Consider the following 12,829-nt stretch of genomic DNA (forward strand, 5'->3'; position numbering starts at 1 on the left):
GCACTTAAGAACTGTATAGTCTAGTGAGTGGGCAAGAGATATAATCAGGGGTAGTTATCCCTTCAGGTGGGGGCAGCTTCCTGAAAGAGGTGATTTGAAGATATATGTATTTCTTACCATAAAAATACATTCCTCAGGGGGAAAGCTGAATTGCTTCAAATTGTTCCTCGAAGATTTATTTGGTGTGTGTGTTTGGGTTTTTTTTGGTAGGTATATATTACTTTTTAAAAATCATTTTATTGGGGGCTCGTACAATGCTTATCACAATCCATCCATCCATACATCCATTGTGTGAAGCACATTTGTAAATATGTTGCCATCATCATCCTCAAAACATCTGCTTTCTACTTGAGCCCTTGGTATCAGCTCCTCATTCCCCCCTCCTCTCCCTCCCCCGTTTGTTTCTTCTTGACTGAGTGCCTCTGCTTGGCATCTCTCCCTTTGGCCTTGCAGTCTGCAAATCTGTTATTCTTTGTATGCCTGTTTGCCTCAAAGGGGTAGAAACAGTCACTATTTTGTATACTTAGAAATTCTGCTTTTAAAGGCTCAGAATAAAGAGTGTGAAAATTTTGTCTAGGATAGAAATACTTTCATGTTATTGGTATCCAAAATTAGGACTCTAAGATTATTATATACTCAGAGAATTTTTAAAAGGAAACAGATTTGTGTATGAAATGAAAATAGTCATTACAGTGACAATATATATAGCTCATATTTCTAGAAACAGAGTTAAATGAAAATCAGACTAGTTGCCGTGGAGTCAACTAAAACTCATGGCAAAGTAGATCTGCCCCTTAGGGTTTCCAGGCTGTGAATCACTAGGCCTTTCTTCCTGGAGAACTCCGGGTGGGTTAGAACCATTAACCCCTCAGTTAGTAATTCAGCATTTAACCAATTGTGCTGCAGTAAGCAGCAATGGAGGTGGACATAACTGACCTCCTTTGGCTTCCCTATTGCCTCTAGGCAGGAGTCACATATGCCTCCATGCTAGCTACATCCTTCTTTACCGAAGCTGACACCAACTGTTCTTCCCGTGCCATTCGATTTCTACGATGCTTGCCATGGCCACATAGAGCTCACAGACAATACTTACAATTGTCATGGGATTTATTACCACAAGTCAGGATCAGCAAACAATAAGGATACAGCCATTGGTCTACTGCAGTACCTCTCCCCTGCCAGCAGCCCCATCTCTCTCTGGGCCTCAGCCACTTAATCCCTTGGCCTGTACCTTCAGGGGCCAGGATGCCAGCTCATTTGTCGCTCTGTCTCACAAGTTCTTTAGCCTTGGGCCAGTTGAGGTGAAGATACTCCGTAGTCTTAGCGCTGCTCCTCTGAGTCTCTGTGCATCTGGTTTTGGAGGCTTCTCCACTTCAGACAGACGTCTCGGACGTGCTCTTCCAAATGGTCCTGAGGTTGCTCTCTGCTGCAGTTCAAAGATGGCCCATCCTTATAGCCAGGGCAGTGGTAATGAAAACCAACCAGCTCCTTCTGTTACCATTATACACGCCCTGCTCTCATAGTTCCACCCAATCATTTGGTGGGAGTTAGCGAGGCATATTAGGAAATAAATTTCACTTCATCTCTTAGGGATTAGGAACTGAATTAGCTAGTCCAAAACAAAATAAGCTAGGCAAATGAGTAAAAAAACCCAAAAAACTTGGCTCTTAAATATTGCTATTATTATCCAAAGCATTCTTACAACTCGGGTGAACATTTTAATTGTGTGCGATGCACTTTAAAAAATGCCTAGTTATTGAATCTGCAGCTCCGGGAGAGGGACATATCTGATCGGAGCACACGGGAGCAGATGAAGGGGGAGGAGGAGAGAGTGGAGCACATCCTGGCCCACCAGGCCCTGAGGACGATAGATGACCCCAATTAGAGGAGTGAGTCCACAGAGAGGACTACATGGCCAGCCCCGCTATGAGAGATGATGCCCCTCACTGACCCATGGCCCTGTGGGGGACAGCACCGGAGACGTAGTGTGGGAATTGCGCCCGACCTGATCCTACCACCTGAAGGCAAAGCACTGGGGGAATGCAGCGGAACAGCAAGGGAATGGAGCAGCAAGGTCCCCAGGGAATGCTGAAGGTGGACTTTGGGGCCAGGGCATGGTGTCCCAACAGACTGGACTGGAAAACACTTCTAAAGGCCAACAAACGATACTTGAACTAACTACAAGCTTTTCTTTCTTGTTGTGTTTTGTTTTGTTCTTTATCAGTGGTTTGTTGTTGTTGTTTTGTTGTATATTGTTGCTTGGTTCTGCTCTGTCTTGTTTTTGTGCATGTTATTATCTCCGCAGGTCTGTTTAAATAAGATAGGCTGGATGAGCAAGCTGGAGGAAAAACAACGGGACTGACAGTTCCAGGAGGGAATGGGATATGGGAAGGTGGGAAGTAAGGAAATGGTGTTAACAAACCCAGGGACAAGGGAACAACAAGTGGTCCAAATTGGTGGTGAGGTGGATGTGGCAGGTCTGGCAGGGCATGATCAAGGGTAATGAAACAAAGAGGTATTGCTGAAACCCAGGTGGGGACGGAGCATGATAATGAGACAGGAGGAAAGCCAAGGGAAAGAGAGGAAAGAGCTAGGAGGCAAAGGGCATTTATAGAGGTCTAGAAAAAGACATGTACATATGCAAATATATATGTGAGGATGGGGCAATAGATATGTGTGTCTATATTTATAGGGTTAGTATTAAGGTGGTGGAGGGACACTGGGCCTCTACTCAAGTACTCCCTCAATGCATGAATATTTTCTTCTATTAAATTGGCATTCTATGATGCTCACCCTCCCAGCACAACCGCTGAAGACAAAGCGGGTGAGCAAGCAAATGTGGTGAAGAAAGCTGATGGTGCCCGGCTATCAAAAGATATAGCATCTGGGGTCTTAAAGGCTTGAAGGTAAACAAGCGGCCATCTAGCTGAGAAGCAACAAAGCCCACATGGAAGAACACACCAGCCTGTGTGATCACGCAGTTCCGAAGGGATCACGTATAAGGCATCATCAGAAAAAAAAAAATCTTACCAGAGTGATTGAAGGGGGAAGTGCAGAGTGGAGACTCAAAACCCATTTGTTGGCCACTGGAGATCCCCTTGCAGAAGAGTCTAGGGGAGAAGATGAGTCAGTCAGGGTGCTATGTAGCACCGATGAAGAATACAGCTTTCCTCCAGTTCCTAAATGCTTCCCCCCTTCATCCCCCCACCCCAACTACCATGATCCGAATTCTACCTTGCAAGTCTGGATAGAGCAGAGGATGTACACTGGTGCAGATAGGAGCTGTAGGCACAGGGAATCCAGGGAGGATGATACCTCCAGGACCAGGGGTGTGAGTGGCGATACTGGGAGGGTAGAGGGTGAGTGGGTTGGAAAGAGGGAACCAATTACAAGGATCTACATGTGACCTCCTCCCTGGGGGACGGACAGCAGAAAAGTGGGTGAAGGGAGACTCGGGACAGGGCAAGATATGACAAAACAACAATTTATAAATTATTAAGAACTCATGAGGGAGCGGGGAATGGGGAGGGAGGGGAAAAAAAAGAGGACCTGATGCAAAGGGCTTAAGTGGAGAGCAAATGCTTTGAAAATGATGAGGGAAATGAATGTACAGATGTGCTTTACACAATTGATGTATGTATGGATTGTGATAAGAGTTGTATGAGTCCCTAATAAAACGTTTAAAAAATGCCTAGTTATTTTTCTTGAATCATGATGTACTTTTTAAATATATAAATCATTTTATTGCGGGCTCTTACAGATCTTGTAACAATCCATACATCAGTGCTATCAAGCACATTTGTACATGTGTTGCCATCATCATTTTCAAGACATCTTCTTTCTACTTGAGCCCATTGTATCAGCTCCTCTTTTTTCCCTTCGCCCCTCCCACCCTTGTGTGCCCTTGATAAATGATTACCATTTTTATATCTTACACCGTCCGCTGTCTCTCCATCACGTTTCTGTTGTTCTTCCCCTTGAGTGGGGGTTCTTAAACTTCGATCATTGTGATTGGTTCCCCCTTCCTCCCCATCCACCCCTTATCCCTCCTCTCATGGTTTCACTACTCCCATTATTGTTCTGAGGGTTTATCTGTCCTGGATTCCATGTGTTGAGAGCAATTATCTATAACAGTTTACATGCACGATATTTAATAAATTATTTTTGTGTTGGTTTATCCCTAAATAAGGAGCCCCTGTGCTGTACTGGTTGCGCACAGGGCTGCTAAGTGCAAGGTCAGCAATTGGGAACCACCAGCTGCTCCCTGGGAGAAAGATGGGGTTCTCTACTCCCCTCAAGAGTTATAGTCTCGGCAACCCACAGGGGCAGTTCTGCTTTGTCCTCTAGGGTCGCAAGGAGTTGGAAGTGACTCTGTGGTAGTGGGCCCCAGAGAAACCTCCAAGGATTTTAGTTTCACAACTGGTAATGGCTGAATATAATATGGTAATGGCTGAATGTGATACGATTTCCTGTTGCGTCCTAGTATAATTGCATCAACCGTTGGATGTGGGAGACTCAAGAAGCCCGTGTGTGTGGCTAAACGGAGAAGTCAGCAGTTTGAGCCCCCCCACCCCCGGCTGCTCTATAATAGGAGTGAAGAGTCCGCAATGTGCTTCTGTCAGGATTACAGCCTGGGAGCCCCATGGGCCATTCTGTTCTGTTGGGTCGCTGTGAGTTAGATCAGCACTGACTCAGCAGCTGTGTGTTTGGGTTCAGTAGATAGAGTTGGTAATATTCAGCATTTGAAGATCAGGATCAGCTCTGTGTGTGACTGGTTTGCTCTCTCAGTGTTGCTAAGGATAAGTGCTTTCTAGCCACCATTCCAAACTGTAACAATTGTCAGGGCACAACATTTGAAGTTTGGTAGGTCTTTGTATGGAATTATTGTTTTTGTTATAAATTGAACCTCACTATACATTCTCCCTGTGGGAAATGGAATGAAAAGGGAAGAAAGGACTAGTGAATTATCGGAATGCAGAGTGTCAGGAACCTTGACGGCAGGACTTGGGCTGGTCTTCAGGAAGGAGAGGTGGAGGTGGGTTCCATGTAGCATATGTTGTTCTTTCTCGAAATCTTTAAAAACGTGTTCTACTTTCTGCTGGCTCCTGTGCGCCTCTGTTCACGTGATGGGATTTGGCCTGAGCTTGTTTGTGTGCAGGCCTAGCCACAAAGAGAGATCTTTCCCTCTTAGTCTCCACTCAGATTCCTGGAGAAGAGACCCTGGTGCGGGTCAGATGTCCATGGCTACTCATGTCAACTGACCTCGAGGACAGGGCTACAAAATGATGGCCCCAGGGCCAGATCTTCTGTGTGTGTGTGTGTGTGTGGGGGGGAGTGTGAGGTATCACTGTGAGTTCAGCACATCCTTAAAAGTGTCCACTGCATTATTTAGGTATACAGTAAGAATAAAAGTTTTTCTGAATTCTCATCATCCCCTATCAGAATTGAATTGGAGGCCTATTTAACAATCACCAAGTGGAGGAAAAAAAGAATCCTGTTGCATCTTGGGAAATTAAAGTTTACTATTTTGTTTTCTTTGTAACAGGTTAGTGGTTACCTGGATGATTGTACCTGTGATGTGGAAACCATTGATAGATTTAATAACTACAAGCTTTTCCCAAGACTACAACAACTTCTTGAAAGCGACTACTTTAGATATTATAAGGTATGTAAAATTTTGGCATCAGAATGTTGAAAGTTTAAGTGGATAATTACGTTTTCAAAGAAATTTGGCTTCTAAGTTGTGACTGCTATGTGGAATTGAAAGGTGCTTGATTAGGAGAAAAATTATTGAACAAAATGGAACCATGTGATTATAAACAGTGACCATCTACTGGAGACGTGTTTAATTTCAATCTTGCTAGAGTTAGAAACCAGTCAATTAAATTGAACCGAGAAAAGAAACTATTATAAGGTTACCAAGGCAGTAAATTGCTTATAATTTCCTAACCCATCAGATTGACTCTAGGTAAAACAATGAAAAATTTTAGGGCCATGAATCAGTTTTGACTTGTATCATTTTTAACAAGTAACGTGTGGCATTTTATCCTAAATTTTTGAAACCTTCTTATTATTTACTTTTATTCACAATTCATGGATATCTAACTGGTCTACATATTAAATGTTAGCGTGCTTGAAAAGAGTGTATGTTGGACAGTAACGATAGGAGCTACTTTGGTCAGAGTCTGTTTGGTAGCAGTCTGTGACTTTCTAGTGGAACTCTGGTGGTACAGTAGTTATCTGTCAGGGCGAATCTGCAAGGCCTGCAGTTCGAAACCACCAGCCACTCCATGGGAGAAAGAGGGCTTTTCTACTCCCTTAAACAATTACAATTTTGAAAACTTACAGGGGCAATTCTTCCCTGCCCTACAGGGTCACTATGAGTTAGTATTAACTCAATAGCAGTGATCTGAGTTGCTGCTGTGTCATTCTAAGCAATCCGTTTACTTTTAACAGTATATGATTATTGGGATTAACAGTAGGTATGAATTAGAAAATTTGTATCCAATAACAAGTCCAAGTTTTAGACTCATAATTCAACACCTGCCTATTGTAACTTGAGATCCCTATTATTATTTTTCAGGTAAACTTGAAGAGGCCATGTCCTTTCTGGAATGATATGAACCAGTGTGGAAGAAGGGACTGTGCAGTCAAACCTTGCCAATCAGTAAGAACCTTGAGTACATTTAACAACAGTTACATCTTTTTTTTTTTGGTCTGTTGCAACATTTTAAAAGGAGCCGACAAAACTAAGAATACTATTTTAATCATTATGTTATATATAGTGTTCAATACCTATATACATAAACCTACAAAATATAAAACCTACTTTGAATTACATAATAATATAGTTTAAATTTTATGGTTGGCGTAATCCTTTGATTTAGTATGGTGAGATGAATAGGTCTTCAGACTTGCTGTTTGTTATTCTTCTTGCCTCTTCCCTGAGCAAAGCTATGCATTTAGTGTGATAAAGTGAAATTGTCCTGAGATACAGCAAATTTTGTCCCTGTTTTGTAAGTATATTTATATATGTATATGTATTGGTGTTGGAGTAAGTGTTAGTGGACAAAACCCCTGGTTTTACTTGGGAATCCTTGGAGCCTTACAATTTTAGATAGCATATTGTGAAAGTAGAGATATTCTTGGACTTTTTTTCAAATAGTCATCTTATACACGTAAACTCTGACTGATCTCAATACTGAAGTAAGAAATATATGAGTCTAGATCATCTTGTCATAAAGGAAAGCACAAAACGACTGAGGACGACTAGGGTCGTATTAAAGGGAGGATGTGTTAGAGCATAGTGAAGCCTCAAAGGAATGATGGCTAAGAGACTATGATTCCACGTGGTAACAAAATACAAGATTAGCAGTCCATGCAATTTATTTTTGCATTTTTGCATTAAAGAGATAAATGTAAAAACTGCCTATCCATTTTCTATAAAAATAGTTCTAATAACTTTAATGTTTTACTAATTTTTAGTATAATTAAGAGTATTAAATATTAAAAAATTCAGATGATAAATGTCATTACAAATAATTTTGTTTTCTTTTTCAGGATGAAGTTCCTGATGGGATTAAATCTGCAAGCTACAAAGTATGTATTTGCATTTATGAATGTATGTAATATCTTAATGAAAGGTTTTAAAAATCTCCTTTCCCTGTCAGCCAGCTCCCATTTCTCCACTCCTCTTTACAGACAACCCCCCCAGACCCCTTTGATAATTATTTATATTTGATGGCTTCAATCCTTCTTTGGTGTATCCTTTTGTTTTATTTTTATATAAAACCTCTTGTTTTGCATCGAGGATAAATAAAATGAGAGAGAAAATGATAATGAACTCCTATTACCAGTTTCCCGGATTCAGCAACTATCGATATATCGATATGTGGGCAATCTTATGTCAACTGGTTTTCCATGCCTTCCTTCCCATTATTTTAAAGCCAATCTCAGATAATTTTGATATATACTTCACTTGTATCTCTCTGAAAGACATTTTCTTCTTTTAAACATAACCATAGTCAAGGTTCACATCTCTCTGATCATTTCACAAATGCCTCAAGAATTGGCTAAACAGCTCTTCAAAACCAATTTGGACACGTTACATTTGTTGGTATATTAATTACTTGTGTCTTTTATCTCTCTTTTAATACGTTCTTATTTTAGAACCATTTTCATACTCAATTTTTGGCAAATATATGTGAGAGTTATCGCATTATTTTAAGCTAATTTTCGCAGATGATTTTATATATGTAGGTGTATGTATGGATATCTACAAATGATATCATTACATCATCAGAAGATGCATGATGTCTGGCTTTCTTTCTTCTGGTGAGGTTAAAACTGGTCAACCGGGTCCACCATTGAAAAGTACCCTACTAACTGTTCGCTTAGAAATTTTAGAAGTCATTGATGATTATAACCCACGTGCATTTATTTCACTAGGAGTTTGAAGATGTTAATCTTCGAATTTTGTCATTCATTTTATACTTATCATTTATTATTAATTTATAATGAAGATCTTTGTCAACTGGAAACTGGATATATGCCTTATTCTTTTCCTTTATAAATTTTATTGTAAATTTTTAGAAACCTGGAAACTTTCAAAAATGGCCAATGAATTTTTTTCTTTTTTAAAATATTGTCATGAATTTGAGTTTTTACATATTTAATGGATTGCAATCAACTGTATTCACTTAGTCATTATTCCCCTGATGTTTGAGTTGTATCATCTTTGGCTATTAGGAGACTTTTCAAGTTAGAACTTGTGACCTTTTAGCACAATTCCAATAGCCTTTATTCTACTTTTATGCTTTCTATTATGTAAAGAAGCCCAGGCTAATTTTTGCCTTTCTTATTCCCATCTGAAACTACACATTTTTCTTTGTTTTAAAGAGCCCTGTTTGTTTGTTGGGTTTTTTTTTTTAGTGAGGCCCTGGGGGTATCATGGTCATGCCTTGGGCTGCGATTCCCAAGATCTGCAGTGAGAAACCACCCGCTGCTCTGGGAGAAGGACAGGGGCCTTTCTACTTTTGTAAACAGTGACAATCTCAGAAAATCCTAGGGGCTACGCTGTCCTACAGGGTCACTATGGCTCAGCATCGACTCAATGGCAGTTAATGAGGAAGGTGAAGAGCTCTTTTTAGTGTGAATTGATGTTCAGAGATTTTAATCTGCCTATCTGATTGCCATGGTTTCTTGGCCTTCCAATGGGCAGAGAAAGAAGGCATTTTTTTTTAAGGATAGTGAAAAATCGTTCATATGTTCATTTACAATTTGTATTTGTGATTACAGGTGGATTTTTGTTTGGTTTTTAATCTAACTTCTTTGATTTATATTATCTTTTCTTCTCAGTTAAATTCTCAACAGTTGACTCCTGGCAGCATTTGACCCCCTTCTCCTTGCCCTGCTGACTTGATAGGCTCCCAGGATGTCACAATCTTCTCTCCCCTCACTGGCGCATCCGCCGGAGTCTCCTTTCTGGTTCTCATTTCCCCAAACTTGTTGGTGTAGAGGGCCCTAGACTTCTTGTCTTTTGGTCGTGTCATTCAGCAGCAAAACTTGTTAAAAAATTTTGAAAATTGTAAATTAGGTAGGGGTTTACATGTTGCCGTTTCAGAACTTTTTTGGAACTACGTACTTTATGATAACTAAGTTTTTATCGAGATAATTAACAGACCCCTCGATTCTGTGGTTGTGCCTGAGAGCTCACCGGAAAGGCTGTGCATTCCTGCCACACCAGCTTTGGGGCATTTTCTTTCTTCTTGTAGACATTGCTGCTCACTCCCCATTCCCATCCCCCCCCCCCCCCCCTGCTTCCCAGCCCCTTCCTTGCCCCCAGGTAATTATCAATCCAGTTGCTATCTTCACAACTCCATTCATCCTGACTTCCCTGTAGAGAAAACAAGGACTGAGCTCCCCCACCAAAAAAAGCAAAAGCCTGGCCTTGATGGCCATAGAAATAACTAGAGAAGAAAAACCTCCATCGAAAGAAAGCATAAAATAGTAAAATTCCAGGATAAATTCAAAATGGTTAAAAAGGAGGAGCTGAACTTTTAAAATCCCTGTGATGATGCCTTTCATATGTTTATATTCAGCCTGGGCTTCTCCCTTGATGCGATTTAATTCTACCTGAATAATCAGCTGCCTGCTTGCATTTACTTGGATGTGTGATAAGCATTTTAAACATGGATGGTGAAAGTGGGCCAGTCCCTCTGGCGTTCAGTATCCTAGTGGCCACATCATCTTTCCAGTTGCTCTGGCTACAAACCTCGGGGTCCTGTCCACCTTCACTCTCTGTCATACCGCATCACCCACATGTGTTGCCTGTCCTCTCAAACTAGGCCTCGCAGCTTACAATCGCTCCTGCTCCTCTCATACTTCAAGCTATTATCACTTCTTTGCCATGATTTTGACTGTGCTCAACTACATTGCCTTCCTGCTCCCATCCTGTCTTTCCATAGATTGTCGCAAAGATAGCATCCAGAGTTGTTGTTGTTATTTGAAAAACCAGATTCTATCTGGCTCTGTTAAAAATCCAATGCATTCTATCTCGTTTGGAGTAAACGTCAAAGCCCTTACAGAGCGACCAGAGTCAATAACCTGGCCAAGATTTCTCTGGAGCAGACTGGCTTATTTCTGTTACTACCTGATTTTTCCTCTGTCCCGAGGTTTCCAGTTATCTTGTATTAAAAGAGTTGGAGGGCAGCACTGGAGACACTGTGCAGAAAGTGTGCCCAGTCTGCCCCAGGCACAGTGGGGGAAAACAAAGGGAGTGCAACAGGGCAGCAAGGGGAGCAAAGTAACCAAGTCCCCGAGGAATCCTGAAAATAGACTCTGACTCGGGGGACAGGGCTTGACACTTCATCAGACTCGACTGGAAAACATTCATAAGGGTCAGCAGACAGACATGGAACTATTGATCAGCTTTTTTTTTTCTTGGACCGGCAGTTTTAGTGGGGGGGGGAAAGGGAGATAATGGGGCGGGGAGGGTGAGTAGAGAGCTAACAAACTCAGGGACAAAGGAACAACAGAGATCTAAAATTGATGGTGAGGAGGGTGTAGAAGGCCTGGTGGGGTTTGATCAAGTGCAATGTATCCAAGGGGAATTACTGAGAGCTGAATGGAAGGTGAGCGTGATAGCAGGACAGGAGGAAGGTGAAAAGGAAATAGAGGAAAGAATTAGGAGGCAAAAATGACTTTAGGCCATGTATATATGTAAATATATTAATTTATGATGACCTGTAGGGTTATAGGTCAATGTACATCTATTTGTATATTAAGTATAAAGATAGCAGATGGACTTGGGGCCTCTACTCAAGGCCTTCCTAAACACAAGAACACTTTGCTCTGATAACCTGGCACTCTGATACTCACCTTCCCGGCATATTTACTGGAGGCAAAATGGGTACATAGCAAATGTGAAGAAAGTGGATGGTTATTGACTATCAAAAGATATAGCATCTGGGGTCTTAAAGGTTTAAAGTTAAACAAGCAGCCCTCTAGCAGGGAAGCAACAAATCCCACATGGAAGAAGCACACCAGCCGGTGTAATCATGAGGTGTTCATGGAATCAGGTATCAAAAGATCCAAAATAAACAATTATTGATTTGAATGAGGGGAGTCAGAGTGGAGACCCAAAGCCCATCTGTAGACAATTGGACATCCCCCCACAGAAGGGGTCACAAGGAAGGGATAATTTAATCAGGGTACAGTATGAAACTGATGAAACAAATAATATTCCTCTAGTTCTTTAATGCTCCCTCCCCCCACTATTATGACTCAGTTAGCTCTACCTTACAAATCTGGCTAGACCAGAGTGTGCAATTGGTATAGACAAGCTCTCTGGACACATGGAATCCAGGACAGATAAACCTCTTGGAAACAATAGTGGGAGTAGCGATGCTATGAGAATAGGGGGAGGGGTTGGGAAGGGGAGGAAGAGGGAACTGATCACTAGGTTGGATATATATCTGCCCTCTTCCTGAGGGGGATGAATACAGAAATGTGGGTGGAGGGAGACAACAGACAGTGTAAGATATGAAATAACAATAATATATAATTGATCAAGGATTCACGAGTGTGGGAGAGGGAGAGGGAAAAAGAGTTGATACCGAGGGCTCAAGTAGAAAGAAAATGTTTTGGAAATGTTGATGTCAACATAGGTACAAGTGTGCTTAGTATAACTGAATGATGGATTGTTATAAGATTTGTAAGAGTCCCCCAATAAAAATTATTAATAAAAAAGTTGGAATGGATTTGCTAGGCAAAATACTGTGTGTTTCCAGTTTCCTCTGCTGGCTCTTCCCTTACATTTGAGATGTATGTGCAAAGCATTTTTACTTTAATACTGAGGTGACCAACAGCCTTTGTTCAGTCTTTGTTCTGGCTTTTCCAGAAATGAAGAGACTAAGCTTCTCTCCCAAGGGCGTTACACTGAGTGCCTCCAGATAATATAATTACACGTAGACACAGATGAATCGGGGTCCTACTTCCTTATGTTCTTGGGAGTTGGGCAGAGGGCCTGTGGGCAGAGCTGTCGGCTAGTGCTGCCCTTGCTGGCCTCCTGGAGTTGGTCGCCATTTGTTTTGTGGCCTGTGTCACATGTGTGCTAGTCCCTAAGCAGTTAGGCCACCAGGTGGCAGGCAAGTCAGTGGGAATTCTGGAGAATTACAGGTGAGACCAGTTTATACAAAGGCTGAATCAATCCCGCGTTGAGAGAGTAGCCTTGTGATGGTGGATTTCTCCTTTATTGCGTAGTACGAGCCAACAATTATATATTCATTTTAATATTAGATCATGTATTTTTATTTTGCAGAGTCTTTTG

At 41.5% G+C, this 12,829-nt stretch overlaps 1 protein-coding gene across 1 annotated transcript in view; it reads left to right on the forward strand.

The window, feature by feature from the left end:
* The window catches only part of ERO1A (endoplasmic reticulum oxidoreductase 1 alpha), a 60,289-nt gene that overhangs the window by 11,772 nt on the left and 35,688 nt on the right, over window positions 1–12,829 (forward strand). The window contains exons 2-4 of the mRNA XM_075532314.1: window positions 5,546–5,665; window positions 6,584–6,667; window positions 7,561–7,599. Of these exons, the coding sequence (XP_075388429.1) occupies window positions 5,546–5,665; window positions 6,584–6,667; window positions 7,561–7,599 (243 nt within the window). The remainder of the gene's footprint in view (window positions 1–5,545; window positions 5,666–6,583; window positions 6,668–7,560; window positions 7,600–12,829) is intronic.

This window comes from Tenrec ecaudatus, chromosome 14, assembly GCF_050624435.1.
Source record: "Tenrec ecaudatus isolate mTenEca1 chromosome 14, mTenEca1.hap1, whole genome shotgun sequence".
NCBI lineage: Eukaryota > Metazoa > Chordata > Mammalia > Afrosoricida > Tenrecidae > Tenrec > Tenrec ecaudatus.